The sequence below is a fragment of the Balaenoptera musculus genome, chromosome 5 (assembly GCF_009873245.2).
Source record: "Balaenoptera musculus isolate JJ_BM4_2016_0621 chromosome 5, mBalMus1.pri.v3, whole genome shotgun sequence".
In the NCBI taxonomy this organism is placed as follows: domain Eukaryota; kingdom Metazoa; phylum Chordata; class Mammalia; order Artiodactyla; family Balaenopteridae; genus Balaenoptera; species Balaenoptera musculus.
Window position 1 is genome coordinate 120,856,761 of NC_045789.1, and position 23,531 is coordinate 120,880,291.

General features: G+C 42.0%; 1 protein-coding gene across 3 annotated transcripts in view; it reads right to left on the reverse strand.

Moving 5' to 3' along the window:
* TRPC3 (transient receptor potential cation channel subfamily C member 3) overlaps positions 1 to 22,919 on the reverse strand; it is an 87,380-nt gene extending 64,461 nt beyond the window's left edge. For 2 of the 3 annotated variants that reach the window (XM_036851956.1, XM_036851955.1), the window contains exons 1-2: positions 22,359 to 22,596; positions 2,677 to 3,448 (exon numbers count right to left, since the gene is read on the reverse strand). In XM_036851956.1, coding sequence (XP_036707851.1) covers positions 2,677 to 3,448; positions 22,359 to 22,570 — 984 coding nt within the window. In that variant the 5' untranslated portion in view covers positions 22,571 to 22,596. Of the gene's footprint in view, positions 1 to 2,676; positions 3,449 to 22,358 lie in introns of all 3 variants that reach the window. The other variant, XM_036851954.1, reaches the window with a different exon arrangement.
* Positions 22,920 to 23,531: the final 612 nt, after the last annotated feature.

The window sequence follows — 23,531 nt, forward strand, 5'->3', positions numbered from 1 at the left end:
CTACACTGTTGGTGGGAATGTAAATTGATACAACCACTATGGAAAACAGTTTGGAGGTTCCTTAAAAAGCTAAAAATAGAACTACCATACGACCCAGCAATCCCACTACTGGGCATATACCCTGAGAAAACCATAGGTCAAAAAGAGTCATGTACCACAGTGTTCATTGCAGCTCTATTTACAATAGCCAGGAAATGGAAGCAACCTAAGTGTCCATCGACAGATGCATGGATAAAGAAGATGTGGCACATATATACAATGGAATATTACTCAGCCATAAAAAGAAACGAAATTGAGTTATTTGTAGTGAGGTGGATGGACCTAGAGTCTGTCATACAGAGTGAAGTAAGTCAGAAAGAGAAAAACAAATACTGTACGCTAATGCATATGTATGGAATCTAAAAAAAAAAAAAAAGGTACTGATGAACCTAGTTGCAGGGCAGGAATAAAGAGGTAGACAAAGAGAATGAACTTGAGGACATGGGGTGGGAGGGCGAAGTTGGGGCGAAGTGAGAGTAGCATCAACATATATACACTACCGAATGTAAAATAGTTGGCTGGTGGGAAGCAGCAGCATAGCATAGGGAGTTCGGAATGGTGCTTTGTGATGACCTATAGGGGTGGGATAGGGAGGATGGGAGGGAGGCTCAAGAGGGAGGGGCCATGGCGACATGTGTATGCATATGGCTGATTCGCTTTGTTATGCAACAGAAACTAACAAAGTATTGGGAAGCAATTATACTCCAATAAATACCTATTAAAAAACAAAAAACATAATCTAGAACATTCCCTTTTGTAGAACCTCTTCTACAGACTTTCAGTATATATCAAGCAAAACGCTTAAAAACAAGGTTTGAGTGACACTTGGAATAGTGAATTAACAAATTTAGAATTATACTTTTTATTACTATGTTGAAATAAAGTGACATTTAGACTTTGAACGCTTTTCTATTCTCTTCAAACAGAATTTGAAGTTTTAAATTTGCTCTACCTGAGTTCTGTCAAAAAAATAATAATTCATTTTAGGTACAAGGAACTAAATCTTTTCAAATACCACATAATGAATCTTTTCAACGGGAGTAGATATAGGTGATATTTATTTTCTTCTTTTTATTTTCCCACATTTTCCAATTTTTTTACAATAAATATGTGTAGCTTTTATATTAGAAAAGAATGTAATGGAATAACAAATAAAATTATACTAAGGCCAGATCTCCAGAAGGACAAGATGAGTGTTGATGGATGTCAAGGGAATTTGGTGCATACAGAAGGGAAAAACCCCCCACAAAACTTTCCTACCATTTTCTTTCAACTACTTCCCTTGAATTATATTGCTAGTTGCATTTGTGTAACTCACACTTAAGTGTGAAAGACTGCAATAATATCTGAAAAGCAGAATCATCACTTTTTCTGTGATCTGATACCACAACACTAAATTAAAAAGATTAACTCAACATACAGAAAATAATTCAAGGAATTTATGCCTAGAATCATTCTCTTAGGTGGATAACGGGAGGCAAGAACCTGCTGAAAAACAGTCTGACTTTCACCTGATCTACGAAATCTCCTTTTGGCCCAGATTTAATAGGTAGAACCATCCAAAATGCACAGCAGGCTGTAACAATTAAATTTAAAAAATGTTCCACTATTAATGTATAGTTTTTTATAAAAATAAATAATTCTGCTTGACTGGAGTTGATGTCCAGAAAAAAAGTTCACTCATAAAAAAACAAAAAAATCTATTAAAGCAAATCAATCTGCTGTCCTTATATTTCTGGGTTGACCTCATGTCTATGGCTCACCATTTTGAATATTGTGGATTTCACTTGTGGATTTCAGGTACAGCCATTTTTGTCACAAATAAAATGACTTTAGTCATTCACTTAAAATTTTATATTAGCCTTTTGACTTTCAGTCTAAAGAGCTATACAAAGGGCTTCCCTGGTGGCGCAGTGGTTAAGAATCCGCCTGCCAATGCAGGGGACACGGGTTCGAGCCCTGGTCCGGGAAGCTCCCACATGCCGCGGAGCAACTAAGCCCGTGTGCCACAACTACTAAGCCTGCGCTCTAGAGCCTGCGAGCCACAACTACTGGAGCCCGTGCGCCTAGAGCCCGTGCTCCGCAACAAGAGAAGCCACCACAATGAGAAGCCCGCGCACCACAACGAAGAGTAGCCCCCGCTCGCCGCAACTAGAGAAAAGCCCACGCATGGCAACAAAGACCCAATGCAGCCAAAAATAAAATAAATTTTCAAAAAAGATATACAAATGTTTGGCCCAATAAACAGTGCATGCAAAACTAATACTATTTCTGTATTGGGTGCCACCATACAATCAACTACAAAAGAGGAAGAATTTGGAAGGGAGACGATCGCACCACATCCCTCCTTCAACAAAAGAGAAGTCTCGTGTACGACTTAACGCTTATCCAGAACACAGAGCAGCACCGTAATTACAGCTCTCTGATCTAGCATATACCCATCCTCAGAGCGAATTTATCACAGCTCCGTGGTGAGAAAGGAAAATCAGCAGGTCGTTTGTGAACGACGCTCCCAGTCCCTCGCGGTTTTAAATCCACTGGGCGAAACTGATTCGGGAGCAAACTACGGAATGCGCCTGGTGGCAGCCCGGAAGGGGAAGAGCGCGCAGGGCAGCCGGGGTGGAGCGCACGGCTTACCTTGAACTCCTTCTCTATGTTCGCCAGCTTGGCCAGCTCGTTGCTGAGCTCCAGGGCGGTGAGCACGGGGTCCTCGCTGGACAAGGACAGATACGCTGGGCTGGCCAGCCCCTTGTAGGCATTGATCCTCGAGCGCGAGTGGCTGAAGGAGTCGTGCCTCTGCTTCTCCGTGCAGTCCCCGCACTTGCAGAAATAGTCGTGCGGCCGCTCGATCCTGGCGCCCTTCATCAGCAGCATGTGCACCACCTCGTACTTCTGGCAGTGCGCCGCCAGGATGATGGGGGTGATGTCGGGGGAGAAGCGCGTGCCGTCCTCGTCGTAGGCGTAGAAGTCGTCGTCCTGCAGCTCCTGCTCACAGGGACTCAGGGTGAGGCGCTTGCTGGCCGCGAAACCCGGGTGGTTGAGGATGGCCTCCACGATGCGCACGTAGCCCTTGCTGATGGCGAGCAGCAGGGCGTCGCCGATGCGCGCCAGGTTCTCCTTCTTGAGCAGCAGCTCGGTCACCTCCAGGTGCTCATTGCCCACCGCCAGCTGCAGCGCGTTCTGGCCCATGTAGTCCACGCAGTTGACGTTCAGCGTCCTGGACTCCTCCAGCATCTTGCGCACCACCGGGATGTTGCCGTACTCGGCGGCGTCAAGGAAGCGCTCCTCCTCGGCGGTGAGGCTGGTGCCCCGATCGTTGAACATGAAGGCCGGGCCCCGCACAGCCTGGCGCCGGCCCTTCTCGCGCATCACCGTCTTGCGCCTCAGGGAAGGGCTTTCCTCCATTGACCTAATCAGCAACAGCAATAAGAAAAAAACAAACAAACAAACAAACCCAGATGTATAATATTAGGGCATATTGCTTCCTCCCAGATGTCGGGCCATTTCTGGAGTACACAGCATCCACCGCGCACATCTGTGGCCCGAGGACAGCCAGGTCCGTTGCTGACACCCGCCTGAAATTTACACCTGTATCTAACACGGGCTGCTAGAACCCAGAGAGGGGCCGGAAGCCCTTCAAAACAAGAGTTCCTGTTCCGTAGAAAATGACATTCACAAGGAATAATAATATAAATGATTTCCAGACACCCCGCGTCTCCCTTGCGACTCTGGCAAAGATGGGACTCATCATACCTTGTGGAAATAACCTTACTACTGCTTTTAAAAGTCTTGAAAATAGGGGTGAGCAGGTACCTGGTACCAAAGCACTAGGCCTGAAGGCTAAAGAGATTAAAATTTTCAAGAATTAGGCCAGAACAATCCTCTCAAGTCACTGCATATTTTTAACTAAATAAAATCATTGACACACACACACACACACACAAAGCCCAGTATTTAGGCCAATTATTATCTTTCAGGATCTTAGATTTGCTATTTTTTTCTCTTAAGGATATCCCACTCCACTCCCCCACCCCTCTAAAAAACTTACAAGATTCATTTTTTGCAATAACACAGACAAGATTTAGCAATTATAAAATGAGAATATCAATCTAGATTTATTTTTTTGAAAATAACTGTGCCTTTGTAATGAGTTGTTTAATTACCAATATTATATAGTTACCTCTTTGAACTAAAAGGATATGGTATGATTTACGGTTTAAAAATCACTAGTATTACTTTATGAATAAAGCAACTACCGCTGACAAAATAGCAGTCACATAGTCAGGGGCTGAAAACTAACTAGAGAGGCATTGTCCTCCGCGGGGGGCCTGGAGGTTGGCATTAGGGAGCATCTCCAGCAGGTGAACTCAGAGGCGGGAAGCAGTGTCCCCTCAGTTCTCAGCTCTGTGGGCCCCAAATTAAGAAAGGAGCACTGAAGCCACTGGCAGAGGTTTCCCAGATAGAGACCAAGGAAATGTGGCCAGGCAAACCTACAGAGGTAAGGAAACCAAAGAAGTCCCCTGACAAGCTTGTAAACTTGTCCAAGGGCAGAGGGTGCTGTGACTGGCCCCCCATTCTAACAGCTCAACTAGTGTCAGGTGATCAACTTTAAAAAATTAAATGTAGTATTTATATATACACACACATTTATATGAATATACTTATATATACACATATGTACACACACATGTATCTATGTGTAGGAATTTCTAGAAAGCAATACAAGAAGCCTTTCACTGTATTTATACCTGGGGCTCTGGGGAGTGGAACTGAGGAGCCACAGGGGAAGGGAGATTCTTACTTTTCACTTACAGCTTTTACACATTTTGAATAGTTTTAACCATAGTTTGAATATTTTTATTAAAAATAAAATTTATGTTTAAATTAAAAAAGATCTTAATCCCTTAGTTGACAAAAATTTTTTAAATATAGGTACATATTACATTATACATAACCATTACACTATAATCTTTCTGAAGCTAAATAAATGCCATATGTTTAACTATTATTAGTAGGTGTGGTGTGTAGAATAGTGTGTGGAGTGAGGTGTGTAAAGTGTGTGGTGTGTGTGTGGGAAACAAGGAGGTGCAAGGCTGGTTGGGGGTGTGTGTTTTGTGTGTGTTTTTTTGTGTTGTGTGTGTGTGTCTTTGTTTGTAGAATGATGATTTTTTAGGTGAACAAGAACTGGGAAATAGCATTCACTGAACTGCATAGAAGAGACCTTTGCTTCAAGATCAAACTCTATGACAAGGGTCTTTAAAAATCTTAAAAATACTGTCATTGTAATAAGTTGACATACTTATTACATTAGTAGTACTGACTTCATTAGATTAAATATTACTATTAAGCTACAAACCGGTACTCTTCAAATGGCTAGAACTTCCATATTGTATAAATGATGAATTTTGTGCCTACCATTGATAATATATTGACATTATTTATGACTACAGAATATATATGCAGAATATGTAAGTCTGCAGAATTCCAGTCTATCTCAGATGGGTTATCTTTGGGGAAATAAACTCATTACTCAAGTGTCACATCTTAATGGAATAGGGCTTTTTATCTAATGATTGTTACCTACAAAGAAAATCACTCATAAAAACGCTATCTTTTCTCCCAAAAGAGAGTGATCTGAAAATACCAGAAAATGATTCTTTCATAAATTTTTTCTTTGCATTTCTTAGTATTTTAAAGTTTTTTTTTCTTAGTATCTCTTCTTCTTTTGGAACCTATACCTCCGTTTTGTGTATTTGAGCTGAAATGTGGGGTTTTAGTACTATACAACACAAGTCACATGAGCCATTTTGATTTTGGCTTTAAAAGATTCTAACACTGAGTTAAGTGTGAATTAAGATTTTTCAGTTAGAACAAGTTATACTGCTATTTCAAAATAAAAGTACTGACTTGGTGCTACTTGTCTTCATGGTGAATCCACATAAGAAGTGTCTTTTTTTTTTTTTTTAACTTTCCTTACTCTATTAAGATAAGCTTCATTAATCTGGACTGATAAAATGGTATAAGTCACAATCAGTTCATCCACAATGCATTAGCATGGCCTCAATCTCGGCTGGTCTTGACAATGCATCTCCTCTGGCATGAGAAATAAGGAAAGAGTGAGGGTGAATGGGAGAGGATGCCTAACCTTAGTAATGCTAACACTAAAATCATTTTGCCAGACATTTTCTTACCTTTAGATCCTCACCCAGTGGGTCAACTCATTCAGCACTGCAAGGGTGCATTGGACAGGGCCTTCTTTTGGGTAAAAGCATTGGAGAACCACTGACCTAAATCAGTTGCCCTACAAGCACCGTGTGCAAGCTCCTTCCTGGCTGATATGGATGGCTGGTAATAGCTGACAGCTATGGACTGAACTCTGTACCACCACAAATCCATATGTTGAAGCCCTAATCTCCAATATGGTATGTGGAGATGAGGTCTTTGGGAGGTAGTCAGGGTTAGATAAGGTTATGAGTGTAGAGCCCTCATGGTGGAATCAGTGCCCTTGTAAGAGGAGAAAACAGAGAGCTTGCTCTCCCTACCCTCCCACCACCCCCTCCTTGTGAGGACACAGTGAGATGACAGCCATCTGCAAGCCAGGAAGGGAGCACTCACCAGAACCTGACCATACTGGTACCATGATCTCAGACTTCTGGCTTCCAGAACTGTGAGAAAATATGTTTCTGTTGTTTAAGCCATCCAGTCTGTGGTACTTAGGCATGACAGCCCAAGCTGAGTAAGACACTGACCATACATCTTAAGGCAAAAAAATTTTTTCATGCTTTATGAAACAAACTTTGGATTCCTAGTACTCGTCCAAACACTTAAGCAGATAAAAAGGTCTTCCTGAGAAATATTTGTGTGCACCCAAAGGCAATCCTTTGCTCCATTCTATTCAGAGGCAAAAATATAAGCAACACTCCTCAGTTTTCGTAACTTTGCCATCCACTCATCTGACTTCTAACAGTGTGACTTGAGGCCCACCTGCCTCAAGGTCACTTGGAATACCTGTTAAAATTCAGATTTCTGGGCCCCATTCTAGATGAACTAAATCACTCTCGGGGGTGGGGCCCTGGAATATATATTTTAAATGAGCATCCTTTGCAATTCCTACACACACTGAAGGTTGGAAACCTCCAGTATAAAAACAATGGAGATACCCTGGATCAATGACCCCAGGCTAGGAGGCCTGTAAACACTTGTCACACTGGTCCTGCCAAAAGCAAAGTTGGAATAACATGTTTGAGCAGTGCAGGCTAAGGGACAAGCAGCCTTACATTCATTTAGGTTCCCTACCCTTTATTACCACTTAAAATTTGATCTTCAGGAAGCTATTCACCTGAATCACAGTAAATAAGAAGCCTGTAAAATGCCTTCACCAGTGACCATTTAATGTCATGCTCTTTCTTTTATCAAGGATTGATATTTTTAAAGGGTTACTATGTTTCCTTCAAAACTGCCTTTAAAGGGTTAAAGAGGTTTTCCATTATAGTATCTATTGTACCTTTTATGAGAATTCAAGTGCTAAAATCATCCTAGAATTGTGTATCGAGAAGCCTGTCTCTCCAGATGAGTTTGCTTCCCTTAATCTAATAATATGAACTGCATACCCTTGTCTTTTTTTGTGGCCCAGGGTACCCAGGAATTTAGCTTAGATCTAAAAATGCTCAATTACCATCAGTATCCTAACCCAGGTTTCTGACACAGTCTTTCATCTTCTCCTAAATGATTTCTGACATAGATTTTAAATCAGTTATCCTGTATTCCATGTGTCTTAAACCTATTTTATGGTTATCTAAATTCTTTTTTGAAAAACAGAGTATTAATAAATACCCTCTCATATGGGTCATCCCTGCCCACATTCCTAGATGGTAAGGTCATGCTTTGTCATTACCCAATGCCCCACAGGGAGTAGATACTCAATAAATATCTATTCAATTGAGTATTCAAATCTTTTCCTGGGCCCTATCCTCTCACTTGACTTCAGCTCCCACATGTACAACTATCTGTCCTCTGGTCACTCTAAAATGCCCCAACTCACGTTCTCCCTTAAACCAGTTCCCCCTCCTAACATTTGCATCTCAGTCTAGTTATTCAGGCTTAGCAATTTCAAGGTCATCTGTGACTCACTGTCTTGATCCTGTCAGTCACAAAGTTCTGAAGCTTCTCCTTTGGAATGTTTCCTGTACCGGACCTTTCCTTCCAATTCTCATTGCCAGCGCTATCCTCCAGATCTTTAACTCGTCGTGGCTGGATTATTGGAACAGCTTTCTGGCAGAGATGGCACAAGGGAAGGCAACGAAACTTTACTGAGTTCCTGGTATATGTGTCTGTTTCTCATGCACTCTCATATTTAATTCTCGTAACATTGCTAGGAAGCAGGTATTATTTTCTGTTTCATAAATAAGAAAACTGAGCTCAAAGGAAATTGCCCAAGGTAATACACAGAGTAAAATGCAGAACTGGGATTCAACCTAGGGTCTGTCTGACTCCTATTCTTCCTGGCACTTCATGCTGCTCCTGATTTCCTCTTTGTATCCCCACAGACATCCCCAGCAGCTTGCACTTCTTAACTTCTGCTTTTACTGTCACGCTTCTCTTCAAAACAAAACAAAACAAAAACAAAAACAAACTAGGTCCTCCAGCTGATTTTCAGGGATGCTGACAGCCTGCCCCACCCTCCCTAACCAAACTTCTTCTCCTTGCTCCTCAGATTCATTCTTCACTGTCTTATAAACATATTATTCTGCTTATTTCTGTACTGTAAAGGGTACAGGTATAAAATATCCTATACCATCAAGGATATTCTTTTGAAAAATTAGCAAGGTGCTTTTCGATTTTGCCTTTCCAAATACAAGATCTTGACCCTGGTTAACTCGGGGACATCTTGCTTCAGCCTTGGGGTGGGGGAGGGATGCAGTATAGAGTTGCATGAGTTTAGGGGGAAATAAGATAAATTTTAGAGGAGGAGTGCACATAGAGAGATCAAGGTAATTTTTAGTCTTTTTTTTTTTTTTTTTTTGCAAGAAAAATGGGGTTTTGTAAGCAGAATTTGGGAAAAGGGAACTTGTCTTGAGGAAGAATTTGCTTAGTTCCTTTATTTCTCTAATTAATTCCAAAAGAACCTGATCACTGAGTGCTCTCATCACGCAGACAAGATAATTCTCCCACTTTTGACAACAAAGCCATGATGCTTATTGTCCTGGGAGAAGAAAGAAATAACAGAAAGGAAGTAAAAGTCAAGATGTGGATTTAGTAAGGTGAGGAACCACTGAGGGTAGGGGGATTCTTGCCCCGCTTGTTTGATTTGGAGATCTGGAACAGTCCTGCCTGGTTAAGTAGGGAATGGTCTGGGTTTTCTCAAGCCACCCTCAGCTTCCATGTAGTGTGGACCCTGCGCTGAGAGCCAGGGAGCCTGCACCAAGACTAAGGACGACCGCTGGTGCTGTGAGCTGGACAGAGGATGTTGCCGGCACCCAGCTTTGTAGCCCCCAGGAGCTGAGCTGAAACCACATATGCCAGAGAGCACATCTGGGTGACAAAGTCAAGTCAGCTAAGATCAAGTTACTGCCACTGACAAGCAGCACCCAGCAGACAATGAACACTGCCCAGAGACCGGAAGAGTCAGAGAATAGCACCCTTTCCTCCCTCCAGGGGACACATAAGCTCCCCTCCCCCAATGCCCAGATGCTACAGAGAAGAGAAGGAGCGGCTTTCCAAGAGCCTAAGCAATTTTATCCAAGTGAGACAGTATTTCTTAAAAAGGAAACTTACTTTATATTATCAAACTAAGAGCAGTGAAATTGGCCTCACAGCATCCCTCCAGAGTGCCCTGAACCGGGGGTGGACATGTGGACCAGAAAGAGACTCCAACCCCTTATGGAGATTGCAGGGAGGAATCAGTAAGCAAAGGTCCCTTAGACACCGGCTCGCAGCACAGGGAGACACTGCCCTAGTTGACTAGATCCCTGCGATAATGTAGGTCAAGGATTCCCATCTTATTAACCCACATAATTGCTTAATTGCTTAATCAACTTAATTGCTTAATTTATTGATTGCTTAATTCACTTGTTGAATGAGAATGAATGTCTGTTTAGCAAGCAAAAAACAAAACAGAATTTTAAAAACTAATTTAAACCACAGATTGAACATTTGGTCAATTTTTTTCCCCACTAGTCAGCAGGTAGGAGGCTCAGGGGAAAGGCCTGTTATGCGAGCTACATGCTGCCCATACAAGTTGTTCTGGTTTCTTGTTCCTGCTACACCTGCCTCTGGAATGTTCCTTTTGTTTCTATCCCTGGGGATACTCTTATTCTTGCCCTGTGCCAATTCAAATCCTTCCTACCTTCTGTGGTCCAGCTTACATTACACCTCTGGAAACAGAGGGTAAGGCTTCACACGGTAATAACTAGAAGACCTGCAAGGTTCCGTTCATTCTGAAATGTTGTCTTCTGAACCTTTCTGAAACCATTTCTGACCGCTTCAGCCTGACCTTTTGCAATATTGCTAGTCTGCCCATAAATCTATACACTTTTTTTTCCCTCTCCTTGATTCTGTCTCCTTGATTATTTTCTCCTATGATATTCATGTCCCCTAAGTCTGGTTGAGAATAAATGCCCCATGCTTCCTATCTTATTTTTCATACTTCTTAGCCACCTCTATAGTGCCTAATATAGTGTAGTATATGTTCAAAAATACTTGTCAATTGATGCTAATTCTACAGATAAAGTGACTCAGTCAGAATGTTAACATCCTTAAGGTCACTGAAAGGAAGAGAATTAGAAAATGAAAGCTCAGAGGTTCTCTCCTAGGGTCTGTCTACTTTACCATGCTGTCTCTAGGGAACAAGAAAAATGAATAACAAGTTGCAAATCAAAATAGCACTATTAAAATATATATAGGCTGAACTTATGTATTGGAATACTTTGGTTCTATAAAAAACAGTTTCTAAAATGGCTCTTTGGGTTGAATCACAAGCTCTTTAGCACTCAGCAACAAATGGACATTATTAAAGAAGTCCCCTCAAATCTTTTTATTTAAGTGAGGTGAAGAATTAAGCAGCTACTCAATCTATCTAGCAAGCCAGCCAGCAACCAAGCAAAGTAAACACCACCAACAACGTGAGCCAAAGCAATAAGAATAACAGTCAAATTGTTTTGACTAATCAGTTCACCACACTGAAGGAGGCAAATGTGCCCACCGGCTAGGATCCGGTCTGTCCTCCTGTGAAGGGCAAGAAAAGCAGGAGGAGCCACAGAAGATAAGTAGTGAGAAAAGCACAGAGGAGGGGGAAAAAGTGTCAGAGAGGCACCACCATGTTAGCTACCGTATTAGGGATGGTGATAATTGGAAGTGGTAATGAAGGTGGGAAGCAGCAGGCACCCGACGGAGGACAAGAAAGTCAGAGATGAAAAGTCACAAAAGAGACAAACCCCACAGTCCCCCAGGGAAGCAGGCACCTGTCAGTCAATGTGGTCGCCTCTGGAGACATCTGACAGCTACACGCTACGCCTACGTGTTGAGTGTGCTCGGAACGAGGAGAGGGCATCTGACAGCCTCGGTAATGTCACGTTTTGAAAAATCTCTTATATGTGTATTCGTGGAGGGGAAGCAGTAGAGTGGCGGGGCACTCTGAACTTGAGTAGCCCCGACGAGCACCAGCGCGCAAGGCTAGGGAGAGGCAGCCCAATCAGCCCGACTGTCTGGTGTAGCGGGGACTGCGCTACGGGTAGCGCCGCTTTCCACACCACCTGCTGCTGAGCCTGCCTCTACCGTCACCACGTACAGTCCGACAACATGCTGTCACGACCGCGGCCAAAGCAGCAAGACAAGGCACTCCGCTCCAGAAACAGGAACGCGTCACTTTCATGCCTAAAGAGTCCCACCCCAGAAAACGGTTAGAATGTGGAGATTCCAGAACTTCCAAGTCTGGAGAGAGATTTGGATCTCCACAGTCATTAATTTCCTGAGAGTTTCTGTTGGCCAGTGTTATATTCAGAATTCTCCATGCATCATTTTAATAAATCTGCTAATTTTGGTATATGCCCTAATGACTCAGCCGGAGATGAGAAGCTGTTGTTGGAGAGAAGCTCCTGTCTCTGCTCTTCATCGCTTTCCCCGTCATCCCTCTCAGGAAAGTTCTGCCAGACCCTTTAGCAGCTAAGACCAGAAAAGCAAAAAGCTTTTAAGAGTGTGTTGTTCCCTCTAAAAGTCCACTGGGAGCAGAGGTGAGGACCCCTAACCACTGCCTGCATGAGTTCTTGGTGATGCTTCTTAAACATATGTGCCCAGAAAAGAGTTTAGGTAAATGCCTTCTAGAACTTAGATGTTTCTGTTTCCAGGAACTGCATTTTGTGTGTAACTCCATTGAACTGACTATTGTATTGCTTTGTGATTATCTGCTTTCGTGACAGTCTCCTCAACAATACTGTAACATACTTAAGAGCAGAGACTGTCTCTCTGTATCTCTATAAGCCTGGCTGTTAGTACACGGCTGAAGAATATCTATCTATCGGAGGCACAGATGTGTGTGTGCTTAAAGCGTTAAGCTGAAGACCTAGGGAACAGACACTTTTCCCCTTCAGATTCAAGCGTACCCTTGGTCACATAAAATAATGTGTGGAAGTAGTGGTGGAGGGGAATTTGGAGTCATTCTTCTATAAAAAAGAATTTCATGAATACATTAATATAAATTAATTATCAGGAATTAAAGTAATGTAAACAATCATTCTTCTTTCAAAACAGATTTCTGCTTAGTCACATTCAATTCTTAGTTACACCACAAAATAACTGACGAATCTTACAGCTTGTGATTTTGATCTTACATAAAGTTACATTTTGTCAGGATAATCTGAGGGCAAACAGAGGATACATCTTAGAATTAATAAGCTTTTATAGTTAATAATTAAGCTTATCTTCAAAAACAAACTCACTTATTAAACTCAGTACTTTCTAAAACAAATTTTTATTATTTCAGGAAGATTAGTGACAATGAAATTAGAAATGAAATACAAATTCAGTCTATAATTGATCAAGAACTTGAGATAAAATGAACTCAGTAATAAAATCAAAAACCTCTACTGACCCAAGAGAAGTTCATATTCGGCTATTTAAACATATTAGTCACTATCAATTAGATATATATTAACTTCTAATGTTATTAAAAGCAAAAGGATCTAGTTTTCTATCATTGTCACCCATATCTGAAGTCAAAAGTCTGAGGTTTTTAGATTCTTGTTCCCATCTCATCACCGTGCGACCTATTTTTTAACAGAGAATCCATATGCATCAGTCCTATTTGACAAAATGTATTTAGAAATGCAAAACTGGTGTAGAATATTTAGTAATGTCATGCTCTTTCCTTAACACGTCATGCACTTGTGGTCATTTAAATCTCATTTTTAAAAAAAGGTCTAGGGCCAAATTCATATAGTCACCTATTATTTGAATAGTGCAAAGAAAAGAGGGGAGTTTTCTTTTGAATAGGGGAAATTTTCTGACTAGATAAGTGTAGACAAATACCCCTGACCTAGATACTAAATTAAAGACAAAATGCTATAACAATCCTAATTATTCTCATAAAGTCACTGCTGAGCCCCTTATGCACAAGTGTGAATTTGGCACCCATAGTTCCCAACTCCAGACCTTCTATCTGGGGCCAGATTCCTCTGTGTACACCCTGCACAGGTCACTCTTCTGGCTTCCCTGCCAGACTGATAGCTACGTAGTGTTGATTGCCTGAAGGGGGCTATCTCAATCCTGAGCCAGGAAGTTGAAAGTATTCCTTCCTATGGAGAGCAGAGAGCTCTGCAAAAACAGTTGTCTTCCTCCCATTACATTTCCTGTGAAGTTTTATAAGGAGAAAACATGAACAGACAGACGTTTGCTATCCTAGCACAGTAATGAAAAATTCCTAAAGTTCTAACCTACTCTTCAGATGTTGTCCAGGATCCTTTTACCTCTTTGATACTAAGAAAAGAGAAAACCATAAATGATATTTGGCAGGGGTCAGTTGTTCCTTGAGATATTCTTATCTCCACCCACCCACCCCCGCCCAATTCTTAATCCTCCTACTTAGTTTACAAACTTTCTCAAGTTGATCTGCCATCAGTAGTCAAATTGAAATGATGAATTAATTGAATTTCATAAATGAGTTAATACTAATTATTAGTTTCCTGTGTTGCTCCTCCTAGGAGTAAATGCATCTAAAATTTCTTTGAGGAAGAGAGAAATGCTTAACCCAAACTCGGCCACAGTGTAAACATTACAGTCAAAGGAAACTGGAGATTTCACAAGGCCTGGGGCTTCTGTGAATTCAATGTCAACCTTCAGCTTCAGTTTCTCAACTGGACTAGATGAAATCCTTTTCGACTCAAACGTTCTATTCTTCATCATATTCTACATTAGTTAAATTTAGGAAGTGTGATTCTAAGATGATTTTAGTTGGGGGACTTCAGATGATCCTCAAATCACACTGTATAGATTACTATCTACTTCATTTGCCTAATAAGATCAGTCATAATTAAGAATAGTCTTCCTTCTCATAGTATGAGGGTGTTTCATGTTTGGTAATTGCAATCATTGTTGCTTTTGTTGTGGTCATCCATGTACAATGCTTGGTGTCAGTCTATTTGTCTCTTGTAAAAATAAAACACAGTGTGTGTGTGTGAAAAAAAAAAAAAAAGAATAGTCTTCCTTCTGCAACCCTGGTTCTGTTAATAATACTGTCTTCATTTGGGCTTAAATGAATACCTAAAACACAATCGTAAGGATGTTTGGTTTCAAGATGATGGAATAAAGGCCTTTCTCACCCCTTCACCTCTCAAAAATTACCCCCTAAACAACACAGAAAACAAAGAACACAAATTTCATCTTCCATGAAACCAAAAGTATTTGTAACCGCACACCACAATATATGAAAAGGAGATAAGTTGGAAGAAATGGTGAATGATTTAACAGAGAGAAGGAAGGTCTAACCAGAGTGCCTGTAACAAAAAATAAGCTGATCTACCCAATACCAGAAAAGACTTGGAAACTAAAGGCAAAAGAAATCTCAGAAAGCAGAGACAAGGCAGGAGCCTAAAATGGAGGAATCAGCTGAAATTTTGTGTAAGTGGTGTGTAGTAACCCTCCCCCTAGATTGCTAACCTCCAACTGATATGATCAAGTGACAACCCTCCCACATCCCTATAAGAAATATAGGATACGAAATCTCTGGAGAAATAGAAACAGAGATTCTCTAAATGTGGGGATACCAGGCCCAGGGGAGGGGAGGGACTAAGAATGGGGGGAACCCTGGCCAGTTCCAGAATATTAGCAGCCAGGTTTATTATCTCTCAACCCCTTCTCCCTTGTGACATTAAAAAAAAAAAGATACTGCATCTCTGAAATAAGAAAGAATGCTATAACAAAGGAATACTCATAAGACAAAAAGAGCTCTTAGAGATTAAAAATATAATAGATAAAATGGAAAAAAATTCAGTGAAAGAGTTGGGAAATATAGTCGAGGAAATATCTCAGAAAGAACAGAAAAGACAATCACTGGAAAACAGAATAGAAGAGATATAAAAACTAGGGGATCAGCCCAGGAGATCCAAAGTCCAAATAATAGGATTCCAGAAAGAAAGAAGAAATATGAAAATAACAGGTAGGAAATAATAAAAGAAATAATACAAGAAAACTTCCCAGAACCAAAGGGCATAATCTCCAAATACTGAAAGGGTTCACCAAGTATCCAGTTCACCGAATGAAAAAAAGACCCATATCAAGGCATATCATCTAGACATTTCAGAACAACACTAATGATGAGATCATTCTAAAAGCTTCCTGAAGAAAAAAAAAATTAAAAACCACAAACAAAGGAAGTCAGAGGGTTTTGGAAGGGATGTCTTCAGGAAAACACACACAGTAAGAGACTGTAAAAGATTTTGCTAAAGAGGCAAGAACAAGATGGAACAAATATTTACTCCATGAAAAACAACTAATTATAAAAGAAAAGAAATGCAATCATACTATACTACTTGACTCAGCAGTGAATAATAGTTACATGATCATAATAACGAAGACTTTAAGTAAGATATTAACCACAAATTGTACCAAACCATGTGATGGAGGATGGGGGAGAATAAAAGGTATAAGTGAGTGAAAATTGTTGCCTGAGAATACTGATGACATCTAAAAACATGAATAATAAGATAGCTATACCTGAAGGAGTTGTAAGTGGAATGAAATGGAGGGGACAAGAAGAAAAAAGGAGAAAACCAGGGAACTGCCATGGGTTTGCTGTTGTTCTTATAAGCCACTATTTTTAGCATTAAGTTTTAAAACTATATTCTTGCATTACTTTGATACTATATAAAATAATTTACAACAAACCAACAAAAATGACAACTCTCTATTGTACATAGTGAAATTACTACTCTACGGGATAAACTAAAAATATAATTCAAAGTTTCAGATTATTAAAGGTCTCAAGTCTAATGCCGTGCTGTACTATTCTTGAAAATTATTAACTATGGAGAAACCTGCCCCTTCCTTAATAATGCTAGTTTGACTTCAGTCCTTAAAGTCCAACTTCCTATCCCTGGAGATTCAACAGTGACTTGGCAAATCTCTGATTTCCACGCCAGCAGTGGAAGGGAAGTGCTGCTTCCAGTCTGAAACACAAGCCAACATGCACAACACTGTTCTCAATCCCACAGCCAAGCTAAACCTGGACTGGAACGTTTTCACAGGCCGGTACCACAGAAACTAACATCCAAGTAGACAATCTGGGTTACAAGGCATTGTGTACTCATCTTCAGATCCCTTATCATACAAAGTTGAGCATCAGAAGCTCTATTATTCTTTTAAATCTTCTAATCACTCTGTGGCTTTATTTTATATAACTTTCAAAATAAAAATTGTATATATTTATGGTATATAATATGATGATTTGATATACATATACAGTTGACCCTTGAACAACACAGGTTTGAACTGTGCAAGTCCATTTGTACACATATTTTTTTAACAAGCATACTGGAAAAAGTTTTGGAGATCTGTGACAATTTGAAAAAACTCACAGGCAAACTCTGTAGCCTGGAAATATTGAAAAAACTAAGAAAAAGTTAGGTATGTCATGAATGCTTAAGATATATGTAGATACTAGCCTATCCTTACATAGGCATAAGGTGAGAGACATTTAATTATAATGTTTAAATAATTAAATAATATACTTTAAATATATTTAATAATAGCAATAATGTTAGTTTTCTTACTGTTTTATAACTTTGCTTTCAAAGAATTACATTACCATATAGCATGCTTCTCTCTCTCTCTCTTTCTTTCAATTGGAGAAGATGTGTGTCAGCCTATCATCACAGGTAAGTTGTTTTAAAAAAACATAAGCATGTTTCCAATACTGTATTATGAATATGGCATGGTAATAATACCATATGCCACAAGAATTTTATAACGGTTCATTTGTTAGTTTATAGGCTACTGTGAAACAGCCATATCGATTACACTAGGCTACCATAAAGCAATCATATTGCTGCTTCTTCGTTATCAATGCATGAATCATTATACCTGCAAATAAATATGAATTTCTTTTTCACATAATTTTTTCATTTTTGATGTCTAGTGTTAGTATCAATAATACATATAACGTCTGCAGTGTTTTGTATCATATAAGACAATATCGTTGTAGGTACTGACAGATGATTCATTTTGTAAACAGATGACATAAGCATGGTATCAATAAATACAGTACAATACTGTAAATGTATTTTCTCTTCCATAATTATGCTTTTCTTAATAACATTTTCTTGCTCTTACTCTATTGAAGAATACAATTATATAATATGTACATATAACATACAAAATCTGAGTTAATCAACTGTTTATGTTATCGGCAAGGCTCTGGTCAACAGTAGGCTATTAGTAGTTAAGTTCTAGGAGGAGTCAAAAGTTATACATGGATTTTAGACTGTGCGGGGAGTCGGCACCCCTAACCTCTGGGTTATTCAAGAGTCAGCTGTACATAGTGAAGTGATTACTACAGGCAAGGTAATTAATATATCCAGCTCCTCACATAGTTACCTTTTGTGTGTGTGTGATGAAGAAACCTGAAATCTACCCTCTTAGCAAATAGCCCAAATATGGAAACAACCTAAGTGTCATAGACCCATGAATGTTAAAAGAAACTGTGGTGTATATATATATATATATATATATACACACACACAATGTAATATCAATATTATTCAGCCTCTACAAAGGAGATCCTGCGATTTGTGACAACATGGACGAACCTGGAAGACATTAGGCTAAATGAAATAAGCCAGACACAGAAAGAAAAAAACTGCATGATCTCACTTATAAGTGGAATCTAAAAAAGTCAAATACATAGAAGGAGAGAGTAGAACTGTAGTTACCAGGGGCTGGGAGGTGGGGAAATTGGGGAGATGTTGGTCAAAGGGTACAAAGTTGCAGTTATGTAGGATGAATAAGTCTAGAGATCTAATGTAGAGTATGGGGACTATAGTTAATAATACTGTATTGAATACAGAAGTTCTATTATTGATTTACTAAATAATCTTTAGCAATTGACTTAACTTCACTGTGTATCAATTTCCTCATTTGCCCAATGAGAAAATCTGCTTTAAAGAGGTGTGATTCACGTTAATTCATTTAAATGACAGCAAGAGGTATTATATAAACACAAATTACTGCTTTAATTATGACAAATTTTTGGCAGCACTTCCTCAAGAAAAACTAAACAGAATCCTCTCTTCTTTTTTTTTTTTTTTAAGTATGTTTATTATAATTTTTTTTTTGGCCGAGAGGCTTGCAGGATCTTAGTTCCCCAGACCAGGGACTGAAGCCGGGCCACGGCAGTGAAAGCGCCGAGTCCTAACCACTGGACCACCAGGGAATTCCCCAGAATCCTCTCTTCTAGAAGCCTTTCTCTCTTAAAGATAACACTGCTGAGAAATCTAATGATTTCTTGCATGTATGTTAATGAGTAAGGATTGAGTCTTCTTACTAAAAGTAAGGCAAAACGCAAAGTTTTTCTCTTTATTTACCAAGTATTTGACAACTATGGGTCAATTCTTCCCTTTTCTTGAACCTCTTCTCTCTAGGCAGCCTTGTCTTAGTACCACCTGCTCCTTCATCATTTTCCACGTCTTCTGCTTGCTACTCTTTCTTTCTGCCCCTCTAAACAAAAAAGTTCCCCTCAGAAAACTAGTTCAGGCTCCTTTGTTTCTCTCTTCGCACTCTTTCCTTGGGTAATATCATGAACTCACACAACTCTATAACAATTCCCATTAGACAGTAGACGCTCAAATTCTCCCAAGCTTTAAACTTGCATTTCCATCTTCCTGCTTGACACTTCTATCAAAATTATCTGAAAAATCAGATTCTACTCTGTTTGTTCTTTTCTTTTCAACAATGACATCATGATCTTAGTCATCTACATCAAAATCACCAAGTCATCTCTGACCCTGCTTTCTCTTTAAACCCCTGATGGACAGTTAGCTGCAAATTCCCATAGATTCTTTGTGTATTCTCTTTTCCTATCTCTCCCCATTCCATCCCACCAGTCCTACACTATTACAGATCCTAATCTCAGCCGGGAAAGCTACAATAGCCTCCTAATTTATTTATTCACATTCTGCCAATTGCCACTTCAATCCATCCTGTTCTCAGAGCGGCTTTGATCAAACTGTTGCTGCTTTGAAACAATCAATGGCTCCCTATTGCCTCCCCTTGACATACAAGATCCTATACATTAATGCCCCAAATAAGCTATGTTTCAGTAAAACTCAATTAATATTCCCTGGACATGCCTGGCATTTTGGAAGTGACAGGGCTTGAATTAATTGCCCACCCTGTCTCTGCCTCCTATCCTATTTACTTTTTAAGGCTCATAAAGGTTTTTTTGATTTCTCCACAACCTTGTGTTGTCTATTTCTTCTCTGCCCTTGACTCATCAGAGCTCTATCCTGTGTGTATGTATTTAAGCCTTATTTTACTCTAACTTATAGCATAATTGTTCATACGTAGTTTCATTTCCACCTCTCCCTTATGAGATTTTAAACTCCTTGAGTGCAGTAAAGTTGTCATATTCATCTTTGTGGCTTACTGTACCTAGTCTTCACTTTGCACATGTAAATGCTTAAGAAATGCCTTTGAATTAAAACTCATAAGAACTGCCTTCAAAGGCTTTTGGAGTTCATCAGACATATTTAATAACTAAAAACTTCGAGAATGAGTTAATCTTGCCAGTGACATACTACTTGGTCCTAGATTTGCAAACAATTGGGAAAAAAGAAGTCTTGTTTTGAATCAATGGTTGGATAAAGAGTTCTATCAAAGGATAAAAAAAAAAGTCTTCTTAGTGATATAGTAAATGACACTTTTCCTCCTAAGTCAGTCTGTTTCAAATTCCCAGATGGAATACTGGAGCACGGAGCAGTGAAATGAGCAACAGGGTTATGCTAAGGAATCCTTTTGGTAAAAGTGGGATTCTACCCTGGGCATTCTGCTGGATGTTAAATTCGGCTATTCTATTCTGCCTACTGAAAATGACCCTGGGGCTTTGGTAGACTGGGTATCCTTCGGAACCTTTATTAATGGATAGATATCCATTATCCTTCAAATGACTGGGTCTTTTCAGCCAGCTGCATTTACTTTACAAAATAAGTACACTACAACATTTACCTGTTGAATTATGTAAAGTCAGAAGACAGATAGGAAAGATGTTCTCTTACGAGTTAGACATCGAGTCTACATTAGAATTTGTCCCAGTGCTTTGTGTAATTGACCTCAAGCTTCAAAAAGCAAAGTGTGTAATCTCTGCTCCGCCCTACTTTCTCAGATAAGAGTGCTCTGGTGTCCCATTTATTGTGGATTTACGATAAAAGAAAAAAAAAATAAAGAATCAAGAAGTTGAGCTGGGTTATAAAAACCAAATTGGCAAAAGGAAAAATGGACAATGTCTTAAAACCTTAGGGAGGCGGGGAAGCGAGCTGGCCGCGCTTTAATCCGAAAGGACCTACCTTCCCTCCATTTCCTGGGCCATTTCCAATCCAGGCTAATCTTCAGCAATAAGTGAACCACATTGGGAAGCGTCGCTCGTTTTAAATCAGAAACCTTCCCTAGACGATCTACTCCCAGCCAATGATTTGCGTTTTTAATAGGCAAGTCCGGCCGAGCCAGGTGCGGGCTCTGACCAGCCGAGCAGTGCGCGACCCGACCGGTTCGAGGTCGCCCCAGAGACCTCGCACCCCGCCTGTGCGCAGCTTGCGGGCAGCAGGGGGCGCTGCGGAACCTCCGTCCCTTCCCAGGAGAACCCCTTCCCCGGCCCAGGCGGTTAGCGCAGCCCGTCACGACTGGCCCCAAGTTCTCTACCTCCTAAAAAAGACAGACGCCCAAGGTACGTGACAAAAGAAACAGAGAGCACGCGCCCTATAAAACGAACCACTCTCTTCTTCATCCTCTCTGCGTCTCGCAGCTGGTTAAAGGCTGTTTCCAAAATTTAGCAATTAAGAAAAGTTGTTCTTTCTCACACGTTAAAGCGCGGGCCTCTACCTTTCTTTAAAAAAGAAACAGCTACTGACCCTGAGCCGCCTGGGAACCACAACCAAGTACCTCAAAGCGGTGCCGGCGGCCGCCCCGCGCCCGCTCTCTCCCAGGGAGACCCGCTGGGGCTTCGGCTCCAGTTTACCCCCAGGCTGTGACTGGACCGTCGGGAGAAGAGGTGACAGGGCAAACCTTCACCCCACACTCTGTATCGTACGCCGCTCCCTCCCTTCTCCCCACGCCCGACGGCCGGGAGCGTCGGAGGGGACTGAGGCTCCCAGGGTGGCTCCACGCTGGACGCCGGGAGGAGGCCGGGGTTCGAGCTCGCGCCGGGGTCTAAGCACACCTTCCCCTTCTTTGCCCTCCCGGGGTAAGCGCCGGGACCCCGGGGTCCCCTGACCACGGGCAGGGGCACGCCGGTCCTCGGTTGCAGGAGAGCAGGCGTCTGCTTACTGGAAAGCGTGCCTGGCGTCCGCTGTGTCAGTCCGCGGGGCTGTTCCGTGCGCTCGAGCCGGGACGGCCACCCCGGCCACGCCTTCGGCGCCCCCCAAGTCCCTCTACCGAGCAGCACCAAGGGTGCGAGACCCCGCCCCAGGTCCACCGTACACCCGAGCCGCCACGCATAGGACTGCCGTGGGGGGTGGGCTTTGAGGGTACGGGGCAAATGGCGAGGCGGCCGTGGGCGCGCCTTCCCGCCCCCCGCCAGGCGCCGTCCTGCCGAGGCGCGGGCCGCGGGCCGGCCGGGTACTCACATGTCGGGCCCCGGCGGGAAGGGCGGCAGGCAGTAGTCGTGCGGTTCCCGCTGCCAGGGCGCCAAGCGCGGCTCGAGCCCCCCGTTGACGCCCCTCCAGCCCCGTCGGCGGCGCTGCGGCTCCGCGCCTTCGTCCTCGCCCTCCTCCTCCTCCTCCGGCGCGGGGAAGGTCACCCTCGCTTGCTCCTTGCACTTGCTGACCTTGGTGGACATCGCGCCGGCCGCGGTCCGAGCGCGGGGATGCCGGCCGGCGGCCTCCTTCTCCACCGCCGCCGCCGCGCGGTCTCGCCGCGGCGCCCCTTCCCTACCTCCCGCGGCTCCAGCAGTCCCGGGCAGCCCCGGGCGGGGAGGCAGGAAGAGAGAACGGCGCGGCCCGAGACCGAGCAGTCAGAGGCGGGAACCAAAGCCCTGTCGCCGCCGCCGCCGCCGCCGCCCACCATCCAACCGTGGGGGCAGCCGCCACGCCCGTGGCTGTGAGGAGGAAGCCCGGGGCCGAGCGGGCCGCTGGTGCTGGGAAACGCTCTCCCGCCCCGCGGCGGCGGCGACGGCGATGCCTCCTCCGTACCCGTCTCCTGTCTCCGACAGCATCACTTGCTAGGATAGTACAGTTACTCAGGGTGAAGGAGAGAGAGGGAGGGAGGAAGGGAGGGAGAGAGGGGGGGAGGGAGGAGGGAGGGGGGGAGAAGAGGGGAAGAATCAATTCCTTATCAGATAGTGAGAGCTCGAGAGGAAATCAGACAGACCAGCAGGTAGGGAGTAAGGAAATCAGAGAAACTTCCCTCCACAATTTCCCCTTTCTCTTCCAAAACAGCCTTTCTCCTTTCAGAGATACAAGTTTCCCAAGGAAGGGAAAAGGAAGTCGTCTGGCTTGTTAATTTTCCTGCAGTTGTATTTACCCTGTTCAACTTTATATTTGTTTCAACAAGCACCATTGGTTCGTTGTGTTACTTACTCTAAGACTTCGTTGAACCTACAGAGGTTTAAGTACATTTCCCTGAGTGCCAAGAATGGTAATGTTTTAATCGTGCATGATGCTTCAGGGTTTTTTTTAAAATGAATCTCAAAACATCTAACAAGATTTATATACTTTCCAAGAAATATTTTCCAGCAAAATTTAAAGTATTCTTTTTAAAATTTAAAAATTGCATTTTAAAATTCAAGAGCAGTATTTCTT